Source organism: Dermochelys coriacea, chromosome 16, assembly GCF_009764565.3.
Source record: "Dermochelys coriacea isolate rDerCor1 chromosome 16, rDerCor1.pri.v4, whole genome shotgun sequence".
Classification (NCBI taxonomy): domain Eukaryota; kingdom Metazoa; phylum Chordata; order Testudines; family Dermochelyidae; genus Dermochelys; species Dermochelys coriacea.
Genome location: NC_050083.1, coordinates 7199627 through 7224225, shown reverse-complemented (window position 1 = coordinate 7224225; position 24599 = coordinate 7199627). Strand labels below are relative to the sequence as shown.

Below are 24599 nucleotides of genomic sequence, written 5' to 3'. Positions count from 1 at the left end.
GGACTTTTGCAGTATATGATGATTATCCCATCCCCATGCTGATGGGGGAAGACTTGGCCAATCATGTGAAACTAGCCAAGAGGCTGGGAATGGTCACTTGCAGCCAGGCTAAGCAAGCAGTCACACCTAGCTCTATTCTGGAAACTTCTACCAGGACCCAGTCAGAGGTGATGGAACCGGACCCCATGCCAACGTCTGTAACAGCAGTAGTGGATCCAGTCCCAGAGACCCAGACAGAGCTAGTCCCAGAACCAAAACTGGTGTAACAACCAGCACCAGACCCATTGCCAGCATGGAATCCAGTACTTGCAATCCCAAATCCAGAGGGCCCCACCGAACCTGAACCAGCAGCAGCCAATAACCCTACATAAGAGGCTCAGCTGGAGCCTGAACCCCAACATAGTGCACCAGCGGAGAGCGGTTCACAGTCAACGGAAACAGCTCCATCCCCTACATCAATTCCAGAGGGACCAAGCTTAGGTCCACAATCCAATGAGGAACTGATGTCTCCAGCATCAAGGGAACAGTTCCAGACCAAACAGGAAGCAGATGAAAACCTCCAGAGAGCTTGGACGGTGGCACGGAGCAACCCACTGCCTCTCAGCTCTTCTAATCAATCCAGGTTTGTTATAGAAAGAGGATTTTTATACAAGGAAACTCTTTCTGATGGACACCAGGAAGACTGGCATCCTCAGAGACCATTGGTAGTTCCAACTAAGTACCGGGTCAAGCTCTTGAGCTTATCCCACGATCATCCTAGTGGCCATGCTGAGATGAACAGGACCAAAGACCGTTTGGGGAGGTCATTCCACTCGGAGGGAATGGGCAAGGATGTTTCAACCTATGTCCGGTCTTGTAAGGTATGCCAAAGAGTAGGAAAACCCCAAGACCAGGTCAAAGCCCCTCTCCAGCCACTCCCCATCATTGAAGTTCCATTTCAGCGAGTAGCTGTGGATATTCTGGGTCCTTTTCTGAAAAAGACACCCAGAGGAAAGCAGTACATACTGACTTTCATGGATTTTGCCACCCGATGGTCGGAAGCAGTAGTTCTAAGCAACACCAGGGCTAAAAGTGTGTGCCAGGCACTAGCAGACATTTTGCCAGGGTAGGTTGGCCCTCTGACATCCTCACAGATGCAGGAACTAATTTCCTGGCAGGAACTATGAAAAGCCTTTGGGAAGCTCATGGGGTGAATCACTTGATTGCCACCCCTTAGCATCATCAAACAAATGGCCTGGTGGAGAAATTTAATGGGACTTTGGGGCCATGATACGTAAATTCGTAAATGAGCACTCCAATGATTGGGACCTAATGTTGCACCAGTTGCTCTTTGCCTACAGAGCTGTACCACATCCCAGTTTAGGGTTTTCACCATTTGAACTTGTATATGGCGGCGAGCTTAAGGGGCCATTACAGTTGGTGAAGCAGCAATGGGAGGGATTTACACCTTCTCCAGGAACTAACATTCTGGACTTTTTAACCAACCTACAAAACACCCTCCGAACCTCTTTAGCCCTTGCTAAAGAAAACCTAAAAGATGCTCAAAAAGAGCAAAAAGCCTGGTATGATAAACATGCCAGAGAGCGTTCCTTCAAAGTAGGGGACCAGGTCATGGTCTTAAAGCCGCTCCAGGCCCATAAAATGGAAGCGTCGTGGGAAGGGCCATTCATAGTCCAAGAGCGCCTGGGAACTGTTAATTATCTCATAGCCTTCCCCACCTCCAACCAAAAGCCTAAGGTGTACCATATTAATTCTCTAAAGACCTTTTATTCCAGAGAATTAAAGGTTTGTCAGTTTACAGCCCAGGGAGGAGATGACGCTGAGTGGCCTGAATGTGTCTACTACGAAGGGAAAAGTGCTGGTGGCATGGAAGAGGTGAACCTCTCCCTGACCCTTGGGCGTATGCAGCAACAGCAGATCAAGGAGCTGTGCACTAGCTACGCGCTGACGTTCTCAGCCACCCCAGGACTGACTGAACGGGCATAACACTCCATTGACACAGGTATTGCTCACCCAATTAAAGTCCAACCTTACCGGGTGTCTCCTCAAGCTAAAACTGCTATAGAATGGGAGATCCAGGATATGCTACAGATGGGTGTAATCCGCCCCTCTGGCAGTGCATGGGCATCTCCAGTGGTTCTAGTTCCCAAACCAGATGGGGAGATATGTTTTTGCGTGGACTACCGTAAGCTAAATGTTGTAACTCGCCCAGACAATTATCCAATGCCACGCACAGATGAACTATTAGAGAAACTGGGACGGGCCCAGTTCATCTCTACCTTAGACTTAACCAAGGGGTACTGGCAGGTACCGCTAGATGAATCCGCCAAGGAAAGGTCAGCCTTCACCACACATTTCAGGCTGTATGAATTTAATGTACTCCCTTTCGGGCTGCAGAATGCACCCGCCACCTTCCAAAGACTTGTAGATGGTCTCTTAGGAGAATATTCAGTCGCCTACCTTGACGATGTGGCCATATTTTCGGATTCATGGGCAGAACACCTGGAACATCTTCAAAAAGTCTTTGCGCGCATAAGGGAGGCAGGACTAACTGTTAAGGCTAAGAAGTGTCAAATAGGCCTAAACAGAGTGACTTACCTTGGACATCAGGTGGGTCAAGGAACTATCAACCACCTACAGGCCAAAGTGGATGCTATCCAAAAGTGGCCTGTCCCAAAGTCAAAGAAACAGGTCCAATCCTTCTTAGGCTTGGCCGGATATTACAGGCGATTTGTACCGCAATACAGCCAAATCGGCGCCCCACTGACAGACCTAACCAAAAAGAAACAGCCAAATGCCATTCAGTGGATCGAAGAGTGTCAGAAGCCTTTAACCAGCTTAAAGTGACACTCATGTCTGACCCTGTGCTAAGAGCCCCAGACTTTGACAAACCATTCCTAGTAACCACAGATGCGTCCGAGCATGGTGTGGGAGCAGTTTTAATGCAGGAAGGACCGGATCAAGAATTCCACCCTGTAGTGTTTCTCAGCAAGAAGCTGTCACAGGGAAAGCAACTGGTCAGTCAGCGAAAAAGAATGTTACGCCATTGTCTACGCTCTGGAAAAGCTACGCCCATACGTTTGGGGACGGCGTTTCCACCTGCAAACCGACCATGCTGCGCTACAGTGGCTTCATACAGCCACGGGAAATAACAAAAAACTTATTCGATGGAGTTTAGTTCTCCAAGATTCTGATTTCACATACAACACATCTCAGGAGCTTCTAACAAAGTGGCTGATGCACTCTCCCGTGAAAGTTTTCCAGAATCAACTGGTTAAAATTGTCCTTGAGATGTGGAAAATATTGTTAGTCTTTATATAATTGGTAGTGTATTTAGAGGTGCATGTTTCTTATTAACTCTGTTTTCTCCTAGACCTCCAGGAAGAAATCACAGCCAGCGTTTCACCCTATCTGTGATTTGGGGGGGGCGTGTCATAAATATAAAGGGAAGGATGACCACCTTTAATTCCCTCCTGGTCAGAGGAAAATCCCTTTCACCTCTAAAGGATTAAGAAGCTAAAGATAACCTCACTGGCACCTGACCAAAATGACCAATGAGAAGACAAGATACTTTCAAAGCTGGGGGTGGGGGAACAAAGGGTTCTCTCTGTCTGTGTGTTGCTTTTGCCGGGACCAGAGCAAGAATGCAGGTCAGAACTCCTGTAAAGGGTTAATAAGCAATCTAGTTAGATAGGCGTTAGATTCCGTTTTGTTTAAATGGCTGATAAAATAAGTTGTGCTGAATGGAATATATATTCCTGTTTTTGTGTCTTTTTGTAACTTAAGATTTTGCCTAGAGGGATTCTCTATGTTTTGAATCTGATTACCCTGTAAGGTATTTACCATCCTGATTTTACAGAGGTGATTCCTTTATTTTTTTTCAACTAAAATTCTTCTTTTAAAAACCTGATTGCTTTTTCCTTGTTCTTAAGATCCAGGCATTTGGGTCTGTGTTCACACATGCGAATTGGTGAGGATTTTTATCAAGCCTTCCCCAGGAAAGGGGATGTAGGGTTTGGGGAGATTTTGGGGGGAAAGACATTTCCAAGTGCGCTCTTTCCCGGTTATATTTTGTTAGACACTTGGTGGTGGCAGCAATAAAGTCCAGGGACAAAAAGGTAAAATAGTTTGTACCTCTGGGAAAGTTTTAATCTAAGCTGGTAAAAATAAGCTTAGGGGTTTTCTCATGCAGGTCCTCACATCTGTACCCTAGAGTTCAGAGTGGGAAAGGAACCTTGAGAGAGATATTTAGTTAAAAAGTCTATTCCATGACTTTCCATGTCACCAACTGTGGCAAGTGGAAGCTATACACGCAACTAGAAATCGAATTTTAAAAAAAAGTCATATACAAGCCTATGTAGATTGCAAGCTTAAGGTGTTGGATGTATATCATCACACGAGTAACACTCATAGGAGGAGGATGGTATATTGATTATGGTGCTGACCTACGACTTGTGAGACCAGCATTCAATTCCTCACTCTGCTTCAGATGTTTTGTGTGATCTCAAGCAAGCCAGTTACCCTTTCTGTGCCTCAGTTTCTCAGGCGTACAATAGGGATTGCAGCACTGCCCTATCTCCCAGGCACGTACATAATGAGATAATGATAATGGGGGCCAGATAAATACTGAAGACATGATTTCGGAGTGAATCCTTTTGGTGCTGGTCCCACTAGCACCTCAGCCCCAAATCCACGCTTGCCTCTATTTTACAGGAGCAGGAAGCTGGTTTATCGCTGGGGCTGTCCATGGCAGGGGGGTTGGTGTCTGCGGGTGCAGCCGGCACACTGAGCAGCTGTACTGCGGATTAATATAAAGTCCTTGGATGAAATCCTACCTTATCAAAGTCAATGAGAGTTCTGTCATAGACTTGACTTGGGTCATGATTTCACCCTTTGTCTCTCTCTTTTAATGATCAAAAACAGACTTCAATGAGAAATTGCAGAACTGGAATTAATGTCCAAACTTGACACTGTCAAATTAGGCCAGAATAAAGACTGGGAGTGGTTGGGTCACTACAAAAAGTAATTTTCCCTCTGTTGATACTCACACCTTCTTGTCAACTGTTAGGAACAGGCCACATTCACCTTGACTGAATTGGCCTCGTTTGCACTGACCCCCACTTGGTAAGGCAACTCCCATCTTTTCATGTGCTGTATATTTATACCTGACTACTGTATTTTCACTCCATGCATCTGATGAAGTGGGTTATAGCCCATGAAAGCTGATGCCCAAATAAATTTGTAAGTCTCTAAGGTGCCACAAGGACTCTGCGTTGTTTTTGCTGATACAGACTAACACGGCTACCCCTCTGAAATCTGCGGGCAAAGACTTTTCCCATGAAATGCAGAGTTTTTCCTATAATTTCAGCACATTTCTTTCAAGTGCTGCTGCAGAGCCCTCTCCCTGGGAAGGTAACAACACTGGTCACTGCCTGCAGGAATGCAAGGCTTCATCATCAGCATGTCTAAAATTAAGCACAGTAACTTGCCATTTTCTTCTATACTCTCCTCATCACTATAATATTTAGTACCTTCCAGTAGTGTGGTAAGCAATGCGGCTAATGTCCGCCCAAGGTGGTTGGATGTTTCTCTTAGCCTCTCCTCAGGGGATCTTCCTTGTGAAGTTCTTTACAAATCTTAATTAATTGAGTCTTTCCCTGTGAGGTGGGTATCATTTGCCCTAAAATACAGATGGGGAAACTGAGGCACAGAGCATCAAAGTAATTTGCCTGAGGTCAGAAGAAGCATGTGGCAGAGCTAGAAACAGCTCTCTCGAGGCCTTGCTTTGGTCACAAGATCGCCCTTGAGTCCAAACCTAAGGGAACAGGAACCTGCAACTTTTGTTTATTATTAATTATTAATTATTATTAAGCAATATCTTGTTAAATCAAGCTGGGCTGAGACACTGGGGAACCATGCAAGTGAATTGTGCACACACTGAACCACCCCCAGCTCCAGCCGCTGCACAAATTCTTTCGGTACAATATCACATGGGTACAGACATGAGCTTCCCCTTTGCCAACACCTCTGAGATCAGACAATGCCTGATCAATGGCCCCGACAGAACATCATTACCCCTAACCAATCATCTAGGAACGAAGGGGAAGCAAAGCTGTTCAGCTGGCCAGACACCAGCCTGTTCTGTGACCAGGGCCAGCCCTAGACCAAACAGCGCTCCAGGCAAGAAGCATCTTCGGACCCTCCAACTCAATTTATTAAACTTTTGAATACCTTATGTGTTATTGCATTTGTAGCCCATTTCACAACTTTGATGCCCGATTTGCATGCATGATTTATCCCTGTCACTTAAGACAATAAATTTGCTTGCTAGGATCTGTAAATCTGTATTTATTCATGGCATATATAAGCAAGACTGGAAGCTTCCATGAGATTCTACAAAAGTCCAGAACATTCTAGGTTAGTGAAAAATGAATCCACATACGGAGCACCTGAAACATTTTACTTCAAACATTCTATTTTCCCTTTTGTCACTAACAACAAAAACAGCGCCTTGAGCCCGGCGCCCCACAAGCCCTGCATCCCTAAATCTGACCCTGTCCGTGACCTTCTGAAACAACTTATGCCAGCTGTACTCTTCCTGCCCCAGGGCAGTGTTCCTGATCCTCACACAAAGCCACTCCCTACTTTTCCCCCCACATCTGCTTTGAACACAGGAGGATCCGTGGGTGTTGAGGATCTTTTAAAAATTCTAGGCATGGATCTGTTCTTTGAAGAATGTTTTATTTCCCTGGCTACATAAGACAGAGAAAGAACAATGGCTGCAATATTAAAGGGCTTTTACATCTGAACAGCATTAACCTTTTCCTCCAACACAGCTACACACTCCTCTCTTGTTACCAGAAGGGCAATCAGCAATTAAGGGCTGAGAACCATGCTATGAGAGATAAATCGAGGTGCACATACACAAGCCCAATACTGGTTTATCAGAGGGGCTCCAGCACCCAGTTGCATACACTGTAAGAGCTTGTGTACAATTGAGATGGGTCTGGATGATAAACCCAGATCCAAACATCCACGAGTGATGAGGACATTCAGGTTAGGATCTGAATTTAGCAGCTCTCTCTCTCTCTCTCTCTCTCTCTCTAATGGGCCAAACCAAAGTCTCACATCCAAATGTAATGAACCCTTGGCTCAGTATTACCAACTCCATGCATTACTATAATCTGAGTCAGCCCTTCCCCCCCCAAAAAACAGGTGATTGGCTTAAACATCATGAAATTTTAAAAAATTAAGCAGAGTTATTTTTATTTGCCTTCTGGTTTTTGAGCCTTTACATTCCATATTTTCAAGCTTGCCTCCTTAACAACAAAGGCTAGAAATGTACTTTCACTTTCTAAATGGCAGCTGATATTCTCCTCTCCAGGAGCTGAGGCATGGCAGGTGGGGCTGCTCCATAATGCCCCCTCTAGGGCCAAACCCCACCTTAATCCATAAGATTTGGCCACCTGCTTGGAGCAGATCGGTGTCACTCTCTCAACCTTTAGATAACAAAATAAACTCAGGATTTGGCTGTGTGCACTTTTATGCAAAGAAGCCAGACTTCAAATGCAAACACTTAGTTGCAGCACTCAAAGGAAGGGCCTGGCCCAGCCGTGGGGTCCTGGACTAGCACTGAGCAACACCTCCTCTGTTCCAGTCTCACCCATCTCTCCCCTGAGAAGAAGCAGGCAAGCCTTCTTAACTGGTCTGCTGGCTCTTGATTGGTCTGCTTTTCCTCCAGGCCCTTCTAGACCTCCACAGGACTGTCTTGTTGGTAGCTGCTCTGAGGGGATTTTCCTTGAGCAGACAGCTGTCAAGCAGCCAATGGCTCCAGCAGGGGGCAGAAAAGGCCAGACAAACCCCATCACATGGGGCTTTAAGAAGAACACAAAATATTGCAAGACATAAAATAGAATCGTAAGAGCTGGCAACACTGGGGTTTCATGCACACTGGTTACGTCTACACTGCACAAATGGCAGTGTACAGCGTATATTCACTACATGCCCCCCCCCCCGCATGGGTATAAATAGCTGTGTAGGCCCTGTGTAGGCAAGTAAAGACACCCCTGAACCCCCAGGCTATATGCCCTACACAGCTCTCTAAACACACAAGCAGTGTCTCCTCCATCTAGGCAGTGAAGTGACCTGCTCCTTCCCCACTGCCTCTCCCCAGCCAGAACCTTCATGGACACTTGTACCTATACACCACAGCATGGACACAGCCTGCCTTTCACTGTGAGGTGTAGCTATGCATACCCTACTTGCTGCCCCAAGTTCTGTGTGGTGTAGATGTAGCCACAGATACCATAGTGGATGTAACCCAAGGCACAAGCCCCTACCACTGCATGAGCTTACAAGGTAATTCCATCATCTGGGAGTAAGTAGCAGGCTGTTACCATCACTGGAGCCCATCACTAGAGGGAAATATACCCAAATGCATTACAAACACATACTCACATGCTTAATTTTAAGCATCAGAATAGTCTCACTGCCTTTAGTGAGGTTACTCACCTGCTTACAGTTCAGCACTTGAGTAAGTATTCGCTAGACAAGGCCTAAGTTAGTGTATTCCATGAAATTCCCTTAACCCTGGCAATTGAAGTCATGCTTGACAGTTCGGGACCATCTTGATTACTGACTTTCCACCAGCCCTGCTGGTGGCCTCAGGTTACAGCTGTGTGGTGGCCTCATAGGGGCACACTATTACAAGGAAGAGAAAGGGAGTAGGTAGGGAGTGAAACTAAATCAATGTGTTGAGTCTGGTGTGTCACCCTCCCGTCCCAGTCCCTGCCCACAACACGCAGTCCAACATGCTGAAGCTGTTATTGCCTCTCACATCCAGATGGAGACAGACAAGTCATTGGCGCCTTACCCTGATAACACGCCCAGCACCAGGTTGAGCATGAAGAAAGAGCCAATGATGATGAGAGGGATGAAGTAAATCCAGTTCCAGGTATTTCCTGCAGCATCATTGGTCTGGAAATAGAGAAGGGAAGAAAGAAAAGCAATATTTTTATCAGTCCCCAGAAAAGCAAACATCTATCATTGCAGGGCAATGGACAATGGATCCTCCCTTTAGACTCCCTATAGACTGTGCCAATATTAATTAGTATTGTTAAATGTGCAGCAACTGAACTGAGGACTGAAATCCCAGGAACAGAATGAAGCAAATTTGGGTCTCACTGTACTGCGCATGAGGTATCCACATCACAAAACTGCCACCAACTCCAGCAAGAACAACAGTCTCTGATGGAAAGGACCCTAGGACCAGACCCCTCCAACCTCAGGATGGCCTGTTGGCATTCCTTCCTGACACACAAATTCAGATATCCAACCCAGTCATCCACCTTGTTACAGAAATAGCCCCTCCATTCCAAACTCCCTGCCTATCTAAGGTCTGAGCTACCATGTGTTTACATATGTGTTGTGTTTATATCTGAACCAAGACACAAAGCACACGAGGGAGATGCAGTCTTCTTTTTGTGTGTGTGGCAATTAACGCAGCACATGGCAGCATGCCAAGAGTTCATACACACACACCCACCCCAAACAGAAAAAGAGGAAAACGGTTGGCAAAACAAATAAGGTGAATGTAGCCTTTAGAGTGATGCCAACTTCACATCTGCTTATTCCGCACTTTGGAAGTCTGTCATCGAAACTAGTATCTAAAACTTTCTGAGCAAGCAACTGTGTGTACTGGGGGGGAAGACATTGGTTTTAGTTTCTGACAAAGTTTCTACATTCTTTAACCACAAGGGAGCTCTTCAAATAATTGCTGAAAAGTAAAATGCCATGTAGCCACTACCCAAGCCATGAGCCTTGGAGCATTCAGATTCTTCTCTTGTGGAGGAAGAATGCAGCAACTTTTGAACCAGCTCATTTGAAGATTGAGGGGGGAAAACAAGGGAAATTTGCATCTCTCCTTTTGCAATGGTGAAAGAATGACACAGTTCCTCCATCCCTGATACAGGCCTGAAATGCCTGATAGATTGTAAACAGAACTTGGCAAATACTGCAGGGAAATACTTGTGAGCACTGGCTTGAACAAAATCCTTTAACTCTCTTTGACACAGAGTCTTTTATTCACAATGTGTCATGCCTTATATTCACCATTCCCAACATTTGTGCAAGTGAAATTTTGCTCACAACAGGAAGAGGAAGTGTCACAAATGCGTTGACAAGAATTTGAACCACACGCGTTCGTGAAGCCATCTTGAAAGCTCCTTGTGTGGTTTGGGAGTCATCCAATCAGGGAGCAAAAACAAATACCGTGTGACTTAGATGACAAGTTATATAGTATGAATTACAGATAACAAAAAGACTTGAAGTATTCATCGTGGCAAATAGCTCATGAGTCACCGGTGGAGTATACATTGACACAAACCATTCCTCGAACGACTGAGACTAAGGATCAGATTCATGAGGAAAGTTTCTTGGAATAACTAAGTATTTATAAATATCTACAGCAGCTGACTGGTGATTCGCCAACAATAAGAGGGGCTAACAAATTGTCCCTGCCAGCATTTCATGCTGTCCTAGTTACAAACCTCTGAAGAGAAAGAAAGAAAGAAAGAAAGAAAGAAAGAAAGAAAGAAAGAAAGAAAGAAAGAAAGAAAGAAAGAAAGAAACTAAAGGAGGGAAAACGGGTTGTCCCACACCCGGGCCATCCCCCTGCTCCCACAAAATACTTTAAAAAAAACACATGCCACCACCAATATATTTCAGCCTTCCCCCATCCCCATATTTTTCCTTCTTTTGCAGTTTTTTCTGTCTTTCTGTTCTCTTCTTTCCTCCTGCTCTTAGTTTCCCTCCCTTCTACTCTTCCTCTCTTTTTCTTCCCTGCCCCTTCTCCACAGGACTGTGCTGAACACACAAGGATGAAGCGTGAGTACTGGTGTCACCCTTCATGCCTCTTTCCCCACATGCTCTGGCTCCGCTGATAGTGTTGACGCTCAGTGGTGACCCAGCGGTGAGAGTGCACTACAGGTGCCCCTCCATGCCTGACCCACAGAGGAGATGAGTTTGTTACAGCACCAGGGAGCGAACCATGGTCCATTCGCTCAAGCTCTAGCAGCATAGGCTTTTAGCCCTGGAGGACCCCATTCAATTCTCACTCTGTTGGCCAAGAGCACAGCTAACACAGTGGCATATGGATGGAACGCTCCCTCAATGGCAGACCACATTTACTAATACTGGGAACTGTAGTCTGGCCTGCCCTGATCAGGCTGATGGGACAAAGGGGTCTAGAAAAGGCCAAAGGGGGAGCACAGAGGAAGGGCATACATGAGAGGAGAGAATTCATATAAACATCCACTGCTTTATAAGTTAAAATGTTGCCCAGTGATCATTTGTTTATCATTTACTTATTCAGCTGAAGCCCAAACTTGGTGACCGATCCATGATTCAATTCCACGATCAAAGCCTTTAGAACAGAATGGGCAGAAAGGTGTCGCATTGAGCACCTTTCTCTGAGCGTCTGCAGGGTCGCCTTATGTTTGGAGCACGCAAGGGCCTTGCTCTGTTTGTTCTTCGCATGCACAAAAGGGTCAAGGTGCAGGCCGCATTCAGCAGGAAGGGAGAAGGGGCCATAGGAATCTTCTCGGGGGCGGGGTCTTTTCCACAGCCCTAAAAACTTGTGTCTGGACACAGCTTCTGGCTCCAACCCTGCCCCAGGGAGATGCTTTCATGAATCCACCTGTGAGCTGCCAGGAAAAAGGAACTCCCAACCCTCGGCAGCAGAGCCTTGTATCCTGGGACGCCGAGCCGCAGAGGGCAGTGCTCCATGAGCGGAGAGGCTGGGCTGGACTCCCACACCCTGACTCCAGACCTCCTCATTAACTGGGGGAAGCCAAGAGATCAAATCAATTTTTATGCTTCCAGTTCATGCTTGGCTGACCGTTTGTGCTGTTCAATCCCAATTGCAGGACTAACCGGATAGGGAAGGGATGGAAATAAAACACTTTTAATGAGGTGACAGCATTGCGTCAAAATGCAGAAGGCACTTACCGGGCAGCTCCCAGCAGCATCAGAACTGGCATTTCACTTTACAAGCCCCCCGTTTGTACCCTGCTAAGGGTTTATACGTGACCCCCCATCACCACCGTATCTGAGCACCTCACAGTCTTTCAGGCATTTATCCTTACCACCAGAGCTGCGAGAAACTTTTCATTTGAATTTGCTGAAATCAAAACGGTTTGCAAATTCTGGTCAAATCCGGCGAATGCTTTCGGCTGAACAAACAATGAGGAGTTAGGGCAGGATTGTACTTCGGTGGCCAGTCCAACCCACCACCCATATGTGGCCGCTATAGCCACATTGCTCATAAACACTAGCTCGAGTGGAGCCAGCATGTGTACATATGCCTGAGCAGGGAATCACACCTCCCAGATCAGGGATGGGCAAACTATGGCCCAGGGGCCACATCCGGCCCTCCAGACGTTTTAATCCGGCCCTCAAGCTCCCTCTGGGGAGCGGGGTCCTGGGCTTGCCCTATTCCGGCACTGCAGCCGGGGAGCGGGAGCGGGGGCAGGGGCTTGCCCTGCTCTGCGCTGCTCCTGGAAACAGCAGCATGTCCCCACTCCAGTTCCTATGCATAGGGGCAGCCAGGGGGCTCCACATGCTGCCCTTGCCCCAAGTACTGCCCCCCACAGCTCCCATTGGCCAGGAACCATGGCCAACGGGAGCTGCAGAGGTGGCACCTGCGGATGAGGCAGTGCACAGAGCTGCCTGGCTGCACCTCTGCATAGGAGCTGGATGGGGGACATGCTGCTGCTTCTCGGAGCTGCTTGAGGTAAGGGCCACCCAGAGCCTGCATCCCTGACCCCCTCCTGTGCCCCAGCCCCCTGCCCCAGCCCTGATAACCCTCCTGCCCTTGAACCCCTCAGTGCCAGCCCAGAGCACCCTCCTGCACTCCAAACCGCTCATCCCCAGCCCCACTCCAGAGCCTGAGTCCTCACCCCCTTCTGCACCCCAACCCCCAATTTTGTGAGCATTCATGGCCCGCCACACAATGTCCATACCCAGATGTGACCCTCAGGCCAAAAAGTTTGCTCAACCCGTCCCAGATGCTGTACAGCCAAACCCTCAGGCATTCTTGTTGCCCTAATCCATGCTAAAGCCTTAGGCGACCTTGTCTCATTGCACTAGGAAGATGGCAGCCTCTGTCTCATTGTGAATTCTTTTAAAATTATGCTTTCAGACAATCTGTTTGACAGCAATTCACTCCTGCTTGCAATCGGCTGCAATGACTAGAAACCCTTTGTGCCATCCTGCCTCTTTCCCTTCTCTCGCCTTATTCTTGGATGCAGCTTCATTGGTGGTTCTATGGCACTGAAAATGCCAGGGGACAGAGCCCTTTTGCCCTGTTAAACCAGGAGGAGGAGGCTGTCTTTGTTTTCTGAGCTTCTCGCCATTGGAAGAGAAGGAGCAACAGCCGCACTCAGCTCGACCCAATTCCATCAAACACGAGATGGGATTTCTGGTCCAGCCAGCACAGATCAATGGAGACCTGCCAGCTCAGTCAAATCTCCCCAACCCTGTGTACCTCAGGGCAGTGGAAAGTTCTTCCTCCAGGGACTCTACCTACTTTCAGTTCCACACTCCCTCTGGCTGGGGAAATCACCAGGGGAGCTTCATGAATCCTGGGCATAGCTGCTGAATTCCACATTCCACTGACTTCAAACAGCGCTGATCAAAGGGGCCACCTTCCAGCATCGTTATGAAAAAGGAGCATGTAAATACTCCTGAAGACTTTGCCTCCATTGTCAGCTGCATCTCCACTAATGATGAAGGGGGTTGGGAGGAAAAGTGTGATGTTCCCTGCAGAGCCAGACCAAGCAACAAACAGCAAGGGGAGGCTGCAGCAGTTTCTGTATAGACTAGTGTAAAACAATTTGCATTAACAGAGAGCCTCTGTTCTAGTAATGCCCAGGTGCCTAGCGCACAATAGTTAATTTAGCATCACATGTACCTTTTTAGGTAGAGAAGTATTAACAGATGATTAAATTAACCTATTGAACAGATGAGTGGTTGGAGGCATAGAGAGATTAAGAGGCTTGCATCTGGCCACAAAATGAATTGGTGCCAGAGGAGGGAGTAGAATCCAGCAGCCCTGACTCCACTGTTCCCTTACTTTAACCAGACTACAAACCCTCCCAGCTGTTGTTCCATCTCTCTTTTTTTCAGAAGTGTCTCTGTGCACTTTCACATGACGCTAAGCCAAGATTCTGGACAAGAAAAGGAATATGGAAATGTGTCCAGTCATCTGGTTAGTCCAAAGGGATCAGCTAATAATACTGAGAGGAGGCGTTGTTGTCAGTTGCACACTCCTTCCCTGGGAATGGCCAGCCACTGCCTATGCTAATGTTCCAAGGGAGAAAAATTCCACAGGAGAAAATGGCTCCTGGAATCTTACAATCACTCCATCCTCCACCCCTTTGGGTTTCTAATGATGTACTTTTTCTAATGAATGAAAGAACTCCCAAATATTCATAGGCAAATTGTCTGCACTCCACCTAGCAGAAGCCAGAGAGCTGAAAACTAGCACATGCCTCAAGGGGCTTCTCTCAGCTCGAAGGGTATGTCTAGACTGCAATTAGACACCCGCAGCCCCAGCCCGAACATCTGCACCGCAGCTACACAGCCGCTAGGCCAAGCCCTGCAAGCCTGAATCAGCTAACATGGGCCAGCCCCGGGTGTCTAACTGCAATGTAGACATACCCTAAGGGACTAAGCATGGTCTAAAGCCTGGAGTTTACAGATTTTTGCAACCCGGGCAAACAATACGCCCACAACCTCCTGCTATGCAGCTCAGGTTCACGCATGTCAAGGGCCGAATGGCCCGAACAGAATAGCAATGCGTGTTTAAACGACCTGTTCAAATAACCCACTAAACGTTGTGCTGAGAGCGATGAAATCCATTTTGGGAACAACAAAGCAGTAGAACAAAACAGGCCTCCCCCCAGGAAGATGTTGGGTGGCACATGGCAGAGCCTTTGAATTCCCCTTCCTGGTACTGTCATGCTGCGGTGAACTTTAAACAATAAACAGAATAGTTGAACAAATAACTATTTATATTTCATTTCACCTCCTGCCTTCCAGGTTTTTAGTTGAAAATTGAACGTTCTCCAGGCCCTCCCACAAAACCTCGCTATCACCTTCAGCAGACCCTCAACTCCCGCCTCTGGGGTACACAAATAATGATCGGGGTTGCCTATGTGCAAATTTGCACCAGTTTAGTTTAACCACTGCAAACCCCTGTGTGCATGCTAGGTAATCCCATTTTAGTTTTAACCTGCTCCTAAGCCATTTAAATTAAACAGAAAGTAAACCAAAGTAAGAGCGTCCACACAGCCTTTTGCAATGTTTTAACTAGGTTTCAAATCACACTAAGTTCAACCAGTACAAGTTTGCATATAGACAAGTCCTTGGTGGAGTTAGCCTTTTCTCCCTCTGATATTAAGTTCAGGCTACAACACCATGTGATTTATTATGTTTTCCTCCCACTGCCTTTTCAGTGATGGGGTAGTTTAGCAGTCAAGACATTATATTTGATGCCCCTCTGGAATAACCAGCTCAAATCCCAATTGGTCAAAAAAGCCCTTCGTAACTCTGAGACAGATATGTTTAATTTCACATATTGCTATTTTGGTAGAACCTAGATGCACCATGGGGCTAGTGCTATAGGTAACCCTCCTGCCCATTGGAATTGGCAGCAACAAGGACCAGGTTCAATATCTAGGCATTTCTTTTCAACAATACAACACAAAACCAGCTCAAGCCCCCACCCAGTATCCTGGGACAATTACACATCACCCCTGGGCACCTCTAAGAGGCAATACTTCCCCTCTTGCAAGCACGGAGTCTGAGTGTAGAAAAGGAACTTTTAATAAAAGGAGGGAAGTAACCTGTCATTAATTTGGGAAAACACCGCAAACAGGGTTCATAAACCTAAACCATGAGCAAAAGACCAACCTCCAAGTACGTTGGGCAGTGTCCTTTTCCATCGGGTTCTTAAGTCCAGCAACCAAAAGCCCCTTTAACGTGCCCATCCCTTCTCTGCACCCCACTCACAGTTGTTGTCCTTGGTCAGTGCAGACGCAGAGTCCAGATGTGCATGGGCAGAGTTCACCTCGCACTCTGGGTGGTGGTGGGTAAGAAGGCACTTTATTCACTCCACTGCCTGGGCACTCGCTCACTGCTCCTCCCCGGCAGCCGCCTGGACGACCACTGCACCTCTCCACCAGCCACCATACTGGCCAATCACTGAGCCTCTCCGCCCGTCGCCTTGCTGACCGATCTCCACAGCTCTCTGCTGGCCACCCTGCCAGCTGCTCACCAATCCACTGGGATATCTTCAGGTCCCGCCACTTAACTCAGCTCTCAGTGATTTCAGCTGTTAGTGGGGGAGCCTCACTGCTGGTCCACAATGGGCAGTCTCTTGCATCAGACACTGTCCCAAAGCAGGTCTAATGCTTAGATCTAGGTATCAATGATTTCAGCTCTGTGGGAATGAGGCTCTCAATTGAGTCTAAATTAGCTCTGTTATTACACAGGGAGAGAGGAAGGGTCGAATGGTATCCAAAGGCCCCCACCACCAGGTACAAGTACCTGTCCCCACCCTCTCTCAACTCACTGGCCTTTGGAAACCAGCTCACTGAAGTCCCAGTGCTTTATCCTATTGGCCACTATGGCTCTTCTTTTATTACAGAGGGATGAGACTTTGTTTTTTAAGGTCCTGTCAGCTTGGACTGGACATTAAAGCTTTCATGGCACTTTTCATAGAGCAGGGGCTTATTCTCGATCAAAATTTCCATCATTCTTCTCGAGTAGAATAATGCATGTCGTTTGGTTGCCTCAGGCCACCCAAAGTGAGTGCTATATGCACATAGGTTGGAATTCTTTGGGATGAATGTAAAACATTATCATTGGGGACTTGGAAGTTCAGGCTATGATAAGCATCCAAAATGCTGAGATACTTATTTGAACATCTAGAATTTGCAAAATTTGGAAATCCATTCTTATGTTTCTGGTTGAGGCAGCAATACCACAAGAGTCGTTTCTGGTTGTGTCTCTGGTCCCAGTCAAAACCAGGAACTAGAGAATGGTGTAGCCATGGAAGGGTGGCAAGGACCTGAAGCATCTTTTATGGTAAGTGATCAGACAGGACCGGACTGTAGTTGCTCAAGTGTTGATTCTTTATGGGGGCTGCTGGAGACACACAGATCTTGTGACTCCCTCTGGCTCTCCACCTCCCACCTTAACAAACACTGTCTGTGTTGCTGTCTAGGATCAGCACCCAAAGTCTCTTTCAGGGTATGTCGACAGTGCAATCGGAGGTGTGACTCCAGCCCGTGTAGCCATACCCATGTTAGCTTAGGTACCAATAGCGTTGACTCCATGGCAGCATAAGCTAGCTGCTGGAGTATGTATCCCCGTAGTTCAAGTCCATCTGGGTTGATTCTGTCCATAGATCCAAAACTGAAGGTCTCTTTGAATAGTGGCCTTGGTTGTCTTCTCTTAGTAGCACAATCCATTTATTTTAGCAGGCTTACTCTTGGTTTACACCAATGACAGAGAAGAATCAATTCATTTGTCTTTGCACAGGGAACCACAGAGTTGTCTAAATAAGTTTCCCCTCTTGACTGGGGTGGAAGATTTGGCTTGAATGCCTCTGCCTCTTTTAGGGAAGGAATACAGCTATGGTGACATAGCACATTCTGTCCATATGAAATGCAGCTCATGCAGAAGTTAACAAAGAAATGTTTCAGAGTAGCAGCCGTGTTAGTCTGTATTCACAAAAAGAAAAGGAGTACTTGTGGCACCTTAGAGACTAACAAATTTATTAGAGCATAAGCTTTCATGAGCTACAGCTCACGAAAGCTTATGCTCTAATAAATTTGTTAGTCTCTAAGGTGCCAAAAGAAATGTTTATAAGTGTTTTGGAGTTCAATAGAGAAGAGATTTAATTTGACAGTGGTATCTGAGGTGGAAATAAACAGACCATTAGCCCGTTAGTATGTCTTTTACAAAAATGCATGATGTACCCAAAGTTCACTCTATCTTAGTTAATTTAACTACTGGCAGAATCTGACTTATTTGGGGCAATTAAATTATAATCTTCCCTTAAAGAAGCACTTTCACATCGGGGGAAACTCTCAGCTAGATCACTGAGCTGAATTCCATTTACCTTTCATCTGATTTTCACAATTCTCCACGCCACTTCTGCTAATGAGCCAAGCCATTTGTGTTTTATTTCCCTTTCTTCCTACTCATAACTCTGGGTGCAGATACACACTGCCATAATCAACACAGGCAACAGAGTAGAATTTGGACTAATTTCCACATGGAGCCCTCCTCTACCCACCCAAACAAATTTTGCCCAGCACCTGCTCCCAACCACTTAGCCCTCCACCCTAGAAAAAGTGATAGACTTTGCAACAGGACAACCATGGGCTCCAGGGGACTAATCAGAAGAAGCAAATTCCAGACCCTACACTGAGCATGGCCAGTTTCTAGCCACCTCTCATTTCAGTCTGGGGGCTACAAAGTCAAGCACCTTTAGGAATTTCACACAGAGAGGCAATCACTGAACCAACCAGAACAAGTCTCTACGATATTTAAATGTGCCCCCCCCTTACCCTACTATCAGAGCACCTCAGAATTTTTAATGCATTTATCCTCACAGCCCCACTGTGAAGTAAGGAAGTACTGTGATCCCCATTTCAGTGATGGGGTGCTGAGGGACTCCATGATTTGCCCAAGGTCACAGCCTATGACACAGCAAGGAATTGAAGCCAGGTTTACCACATCCCAAGCTAGCCCCGTAATCACTGGACTAGAGAACTGTGCGGGACTATTTTTAATCCCGCTCCCATCCCGCCCCGCAATACTCATTCCCACCTGCTCCCGCTATTATAGCAGCAGGTCCTGTGGGAGCCGTGGGAGCCCAGTCCCTCTGCAAGTCTCTACGCTAGTCCAGTGCAGGGCTCTACACTGGACCATTCATCCTCCTAACACAAACACCCTGAAATAACTTAGAAGCCAGCCCAGCCCCACAGGTGTCACACATCCCCTGTGAATTAAGCAGATGGGGGCTCACTCTGCACTAGCTAAAGGTTCTGAATGGTCTTCAGCTGAGGCACGACCAGGCAGCTGGCCATGCAAGTGTGTTGCTTGCAAAGTGGTTATTAAGGGGGACTTTTTTTTTTTTTTGCAAATGTTCTTTTTTGAGCATTTTGTCCCCCTTTGCTAGGCAAGAAGCATGTGTACAAAGCCTTTCATTAGAGCTTTTGTTCCCTCTATTATCTTTGTTCCTGAAACTGGCCTGCGCAATAATCCATTTCTTCCTTTTAATAGGCCCTCTAGATAGTTCATTGGGTTTGCAGCAAAATTTTGACTAGATGCAAATTTCTGGCATCCTGTTAACTCTTAATCAACTGTAACACTAGGGAAAATAACCAGCATCCCCCTTCACCCCTGTCCTCTTCCACAGTCTGAAAGCCTGAGAGCGCCAAATATTTCTTCCCACACAGGTCCTACACAATGCAGAAATTATTATTTTTAATATGGTTGTACCTCGGAGCCCCAGTCACAGACTAGGACCCCAGTGTTGTAGGTGCTGTACAAACATGGAACAAAGAGCTTCTAAGCTAAGTAATAAACTTGGAAATTATCTTCAGTGATCCAGCGAAGGTATTTTCTTCATAGATTCCAAGGCCAGGAAGGATCATTGTGATCATCTAGTCTGACCACCTGTATAACGCAGGCCCGAGAACTGCCCCAAAATAATGCCTACAGCAGATCTTTCAGAAAAACATCCGGTCTTGATTTTAAAAGTGTCTGTGATGGAGAATCCACCACGACCCTTGGTAAATTGTGCCAGTGGTTTCTTTACGCTCACCATTAAAAATGTATGCCTTACTTCCAGTCTGAATTTGAGAACTTCAATCTAGAGAAAGATGTAGTATGATCCAAAGACTGGAAGCTGAAGAGCTCATTATTAAATACTTCTTCCCAAGCAGATATTTGTCACCCCTTAACCCCTTTGTATCATTTAGGGTTAGATGGCCCATGCCTCCCTAGCCTGGTTTCAGCTGACAACAGCATTTCTATGTGAATAGAGCTCTGATCAGCACTTGATTCACTTTGCCTCATCTATGCCAAAGAACTCAGATGCCTAAAAGTAGGCACAGCTAGTAGAATATTAATTAGGCACTACACGTCACTTGCTTTATTTTTCAAAGGTTCAAAGCAGAGCTGGTCACAAACTGAGAGGGGAAATTGTGAAAAGGTTCAAAAAAGTTGAAGTCCTTTCATTCTGCAGATCTCAAAAGGAAAGAGGTTTTTACTTATTCAAGTTTTTTCCCAACAATTATTAAAAAATGTTGATTTTGAAATTTTTAAAGTTTTTCCTTTTTTTCGGCATTACCTTCCCCCCTTTATTCTTTCCCCCTTCCCCACACACTTCTTAAAAAAAAATTTGCACTTATTTTTGGCTCTAGAAAAAGGAGACGGAAAGGAGGTCAAGCGATAAAATAAAAAAGCTCCTTTTTGTTTTCCAATTTCATCATAACAGAAAATCTAAACAAAAATAATAATTGGGTAAGAATTTCCAGTTTTGGGGAAAAGGGCCATTTTTCAACTAAAATTGTTTTGGGGAAAAAAAACTGAACCTTGGAATATCTTTTAAGTGGTAAAAGGAATACCTAGAGCCTGTGTCAATGATGGGTATATTAGCAATACACACAGGTAGGCTACGCTGTTATAATTTCTATTTGAGATTATCCTCCTGCTCTGTGCTTTATAGAAACACACTTTAATTGCATTACTCTGTGAATTGTAGGGTCAGTGCTTTCTTTCAACTAAACAATGGACAATAAACCATAATGACTCGTTGAACAATAGGAAGTGCTCATGTCTGTGGATGTAAGATGCTGTCAGGGGTCATGAGGCAGAGAACGCCATTAAACAACCATTGGTCTATAAAAGGCTATAAAAAGCCAGTGGGCGCTGCCTAGAGGAATTCTGCCCTGTCAGATGGGTCACAGTCAAAGAGATTTCGTCTCACCATCTCCTGTTTCCACAGACCCATGAATGAACTGGTGTCAGCAAACGGATGTGACTTTGACTTTCAGTGGCATAGTAATAACAATAACAGACAGCTCTTCTATAGCACTTTTCATCAGTAGGTTTAACAGCACTCTACAAAGGAGGTCAGTATGAGTACCCCCATTTTACAGATGTGGAAACTGAGGCACAGAGGCTTGCCCAAAGTCACCTAGCAAGTCAGGGGCAGAGCTGGGAGCAGAATCTAGCTCTCCTGAGTTCCAGTCCAATGCCCTAGCCACTACACCAGTAGTATAAAATCACATAGTAGCTACTTGCAAACTTTCTTTTTCAGTCCACTTTAACTTTGGCATACACATAGACCCGGTCTAATATCAGCTTTATAAAATCACATCCCTGAGCACCATAGTTAAGCCAACCTAACCCTCCCTGGTGCAGACACAGCTAGGTTGATGAAGAAATTCTCTTTGACCTAGCTACCATTGCTTGGAGAAAAACCCCTTCCATCAATGTAGGAAGTGTATACACTGCAGCCACACCTCCATAGCACTTGTAGTGTAGACATCACATGCATCAAATAACTCTGGTTATTGTTTTTCAGATGCTCAGTTCCATTGATAGAGTGGATATGGTATTTAGCTCTACATTGGCATGACAGTTTGGGTAGAAACAATATCAGCAGACCTTTCCCAGCAAAATAAAACTGGCAGGGGGATGGCCTAACTATTAGAAGACACACACAGATAGTGAGAATTCTGTAGCCTAGAAAGGAGAAGCGGTAGAGGGGTTTGACAGAGGGTATTCAACATTGTGAAGGACACAATGAAAACTGATCAGTCTTTGAAATTAATGGGCAGTAAACATAAGTCAAAACCATACTCTATATTCCCCAGCCCATGTCCTTCGCTACCACAGGAAATCATGGAGTGAAAAGCAAAAGCTGGAGTTTTTAAAAAATGCCAGAAAACCTAGCTAAAGCCTGACCTAAAACTTCACATCTGAACCTCTCTCAACTCGGATCCTGATTCAGATCCAATTCAGAGCAAACCCCTTTATCTTCAAAATGGGCTGAGCCAAAATGGCAGATCCAAGCACCTCTGAACTTTAAGGAAATTTGTATCCTGGCCTGAAGGTTGTGGCTTGGGCTCATAGTAGATGTATATTTTGAAATGAAACTGAGGCTTTACATGTTACACTTGAGTTTGAGGCAAACTTTTTTTTTTCCCCACAGTCAAGTCTAAATCTCAGGAACAAGACATCTGAATGGGAAGCACTGAACACACATCTGAATCACCCAGAGTTGCTAGCAGCACCACGGGAATAGGCTCATTCATCCCTTTCTATTGTACGTAACTGGGCTGGTGGGTTGTGACTGTAAATCAGAATTAGAGCTGTATCAAACTGAGTATTTCTGGCTGGCAGAGTTGTTGCAAGAACTTTCTCTTTGTTTTTGGTTTGTGTGGGATTTGCTGATACCTAAGGGCTTGGCTTCATGGGAGGTGATTCCAATAAAAGGTAGGATGTGAATTTGAAGCTATATTGCGATTCTGGAATTCCCATGTGGACAATCTTATTCCATAATTGCTATAGTGGAATCATTGTTACAGAATAGCTATTCCAGTCAATGTCCCCACATAGACAAGTCTTAAGTTGCACTTGGAACTTTGGATTTACATTTAAAACAAAGTCTTGGAACCAAACTCATCTGGAATCACAGAGCATGTCTACATTGCAATTAAACACTCGCAGCTGGTTTGTGACTTGGGCTTGTGGGGTTCAGGCTAGGGGGCTGTTTAATTGTGATATAGATGTTCAGGCTTGGGCTGGAGTCCAGCCTACCCGGCAAGAGCTTGCTTTTGGATTTCCTTACAAATATTTTGCAGAATTTTATTGACAAAAGGTCTCAAGTAACCAAATGATTTGGAGCTGCAGCTCAGTGGCAAGGCCAGATAGTGAGCTAAAAAACAGGCAGGTTTGGTGGGTCAATGGAACTGCAGTCCCCACTTTTCCTCTCCTCACCCCAAATCATTCTGCATCATTTTTCTTATACAACAATGCATCTACTTATCTTCAGAACTTAGATAACCCCCGGCACCAAAGAATCTGAGTGCCTCATAGTCTTAAATGTATTTATTCTCCCAGCAACCCAGGTCAGTACTATTAAACCTGTTTTACAGATGGGAAACTGAGGCACAATGAGACTAAATGACTTGCTTGAGGTCTTCATCCAAAGTATGTGGGAGAGCAGGGAACTGAACACAGGTTACCTAAATCCTAGGCTAGTGCCCTAACAACTGGACCATCCTTCCTCTCAAGGATGCATGCCCATTTTGATATTTGTATCATCTCTGGGCCGGCAATGGTTATGTCCCTCCGTAATCTCCTATCATGCAAACAGGAATTCTGCCCATCTGCATGGCTTCTGATCTCAAGATTACCTTTACTATTGCTACAGCTTGAAGGACTGCAGGCCTCTAGAGCCAGGTCTGCTCACAAGCTGAAAGCAGAAGAGGACTAGTGAGATGACCCTCTCTCCAAGAGAGCAGCTCTTTGATTCATCTTTTACACCCTCTGCTGGCACAAACAAAAACTGGGCTGTTCGAGTTACTGCTTTAATGATATAAGGGACCAGACAACTCAAACCTCCCTTCCTCCTCCTCATATCCTTTCACAGCTCCTGCTTCCTAACTGGGCAGCTGATTGAGAATCAGCCCAGCTCTGCAATTCTTTCAATTCTCACAAACGCTCCAGATTCAGCAATATTTAAAAACAAGTAAAAGAAAAAATCATTACGTTCCAGTCTCTCAGTCGTTTTATGTTTAAAAGAGCAAAGCACACAGCTGTTTGCTAATTTGATCAAAAATGAACCCAGCATAGAATCAACATGGCATTTGATATTAAATGATTAAAATACAAACAAGCCCAAACCCTTAATAGATTTCTTTTATTGGCTCAAATGAAAAGCCACTCTGGCCCCCCGAGAATTCACTACTTCTAGGCATATTTTTATAAACGTTGCTGGGCAAAAGAATGCTGCTAGATTCCGCTACGCTAGCTACAAGACTATAGGTCACAGTCCACATTTCACATGGCCAAAACCAGGGCTTGTTTTGAAAGCTACACAGAGCATTGTTATGGTACAATTGTCCAGGTGCATGATGCAGATTTTTATGCTTCTCTCTTCAGCTTCCAATATAGGCCAGTAGCAGAAGCTGGCTTCCACATTTATATAGACCATATGTCTGTTCCATCAATGCCAATGTTCTCCAAAGTGTGGGATATGCTTAGAACCACCCATGATAGTTCCAAGCACATCAGCAGAAGGTATCTAACACCTTCTACTCACGTATTAACACACTTATCACAGCTATCAAACATTTATCAATGGAATCATGTGACCCATTTTGATAAGGAAATTTGGACTTTGATAATATAGCCTCGTGTGGTGGCAAGAAACATCAGTTATGGGGAGAGGGTCACAGTACATGTATCCATTAAGATTGGTAGGCTTCTGACAACACATTGTGGGTTTG

At 45.6% G+C, this 24599-nt stretch overlaps 1 protein-coding gene across 15 annotated transcripts in view; it reads right to left on the bottom strand.

Moving 5' to 3' along the window:
- Window positions 1-24599, bottom strand: part of CACNA1B (calcium voltage-gated channel subunit alpha1 B) — a 505831-nt gene that overhangs the window by 229565 nt on the left and 251667 nt on the right. For all 15 annotated transcript variants that reach the window (XM_043498957.1, XM_038374486.2, XM_043498961.1 and 12 more), the window contains exon 7: window positions 8873-8976. In XM_043498957.1, coding sequence (XP_043354892.1) covers window positions 8873-8976 — 104 coding nt within the window. The remainder of the gene's footprint in view (window positions 1-8872; window positions 8977-24599) is intronic.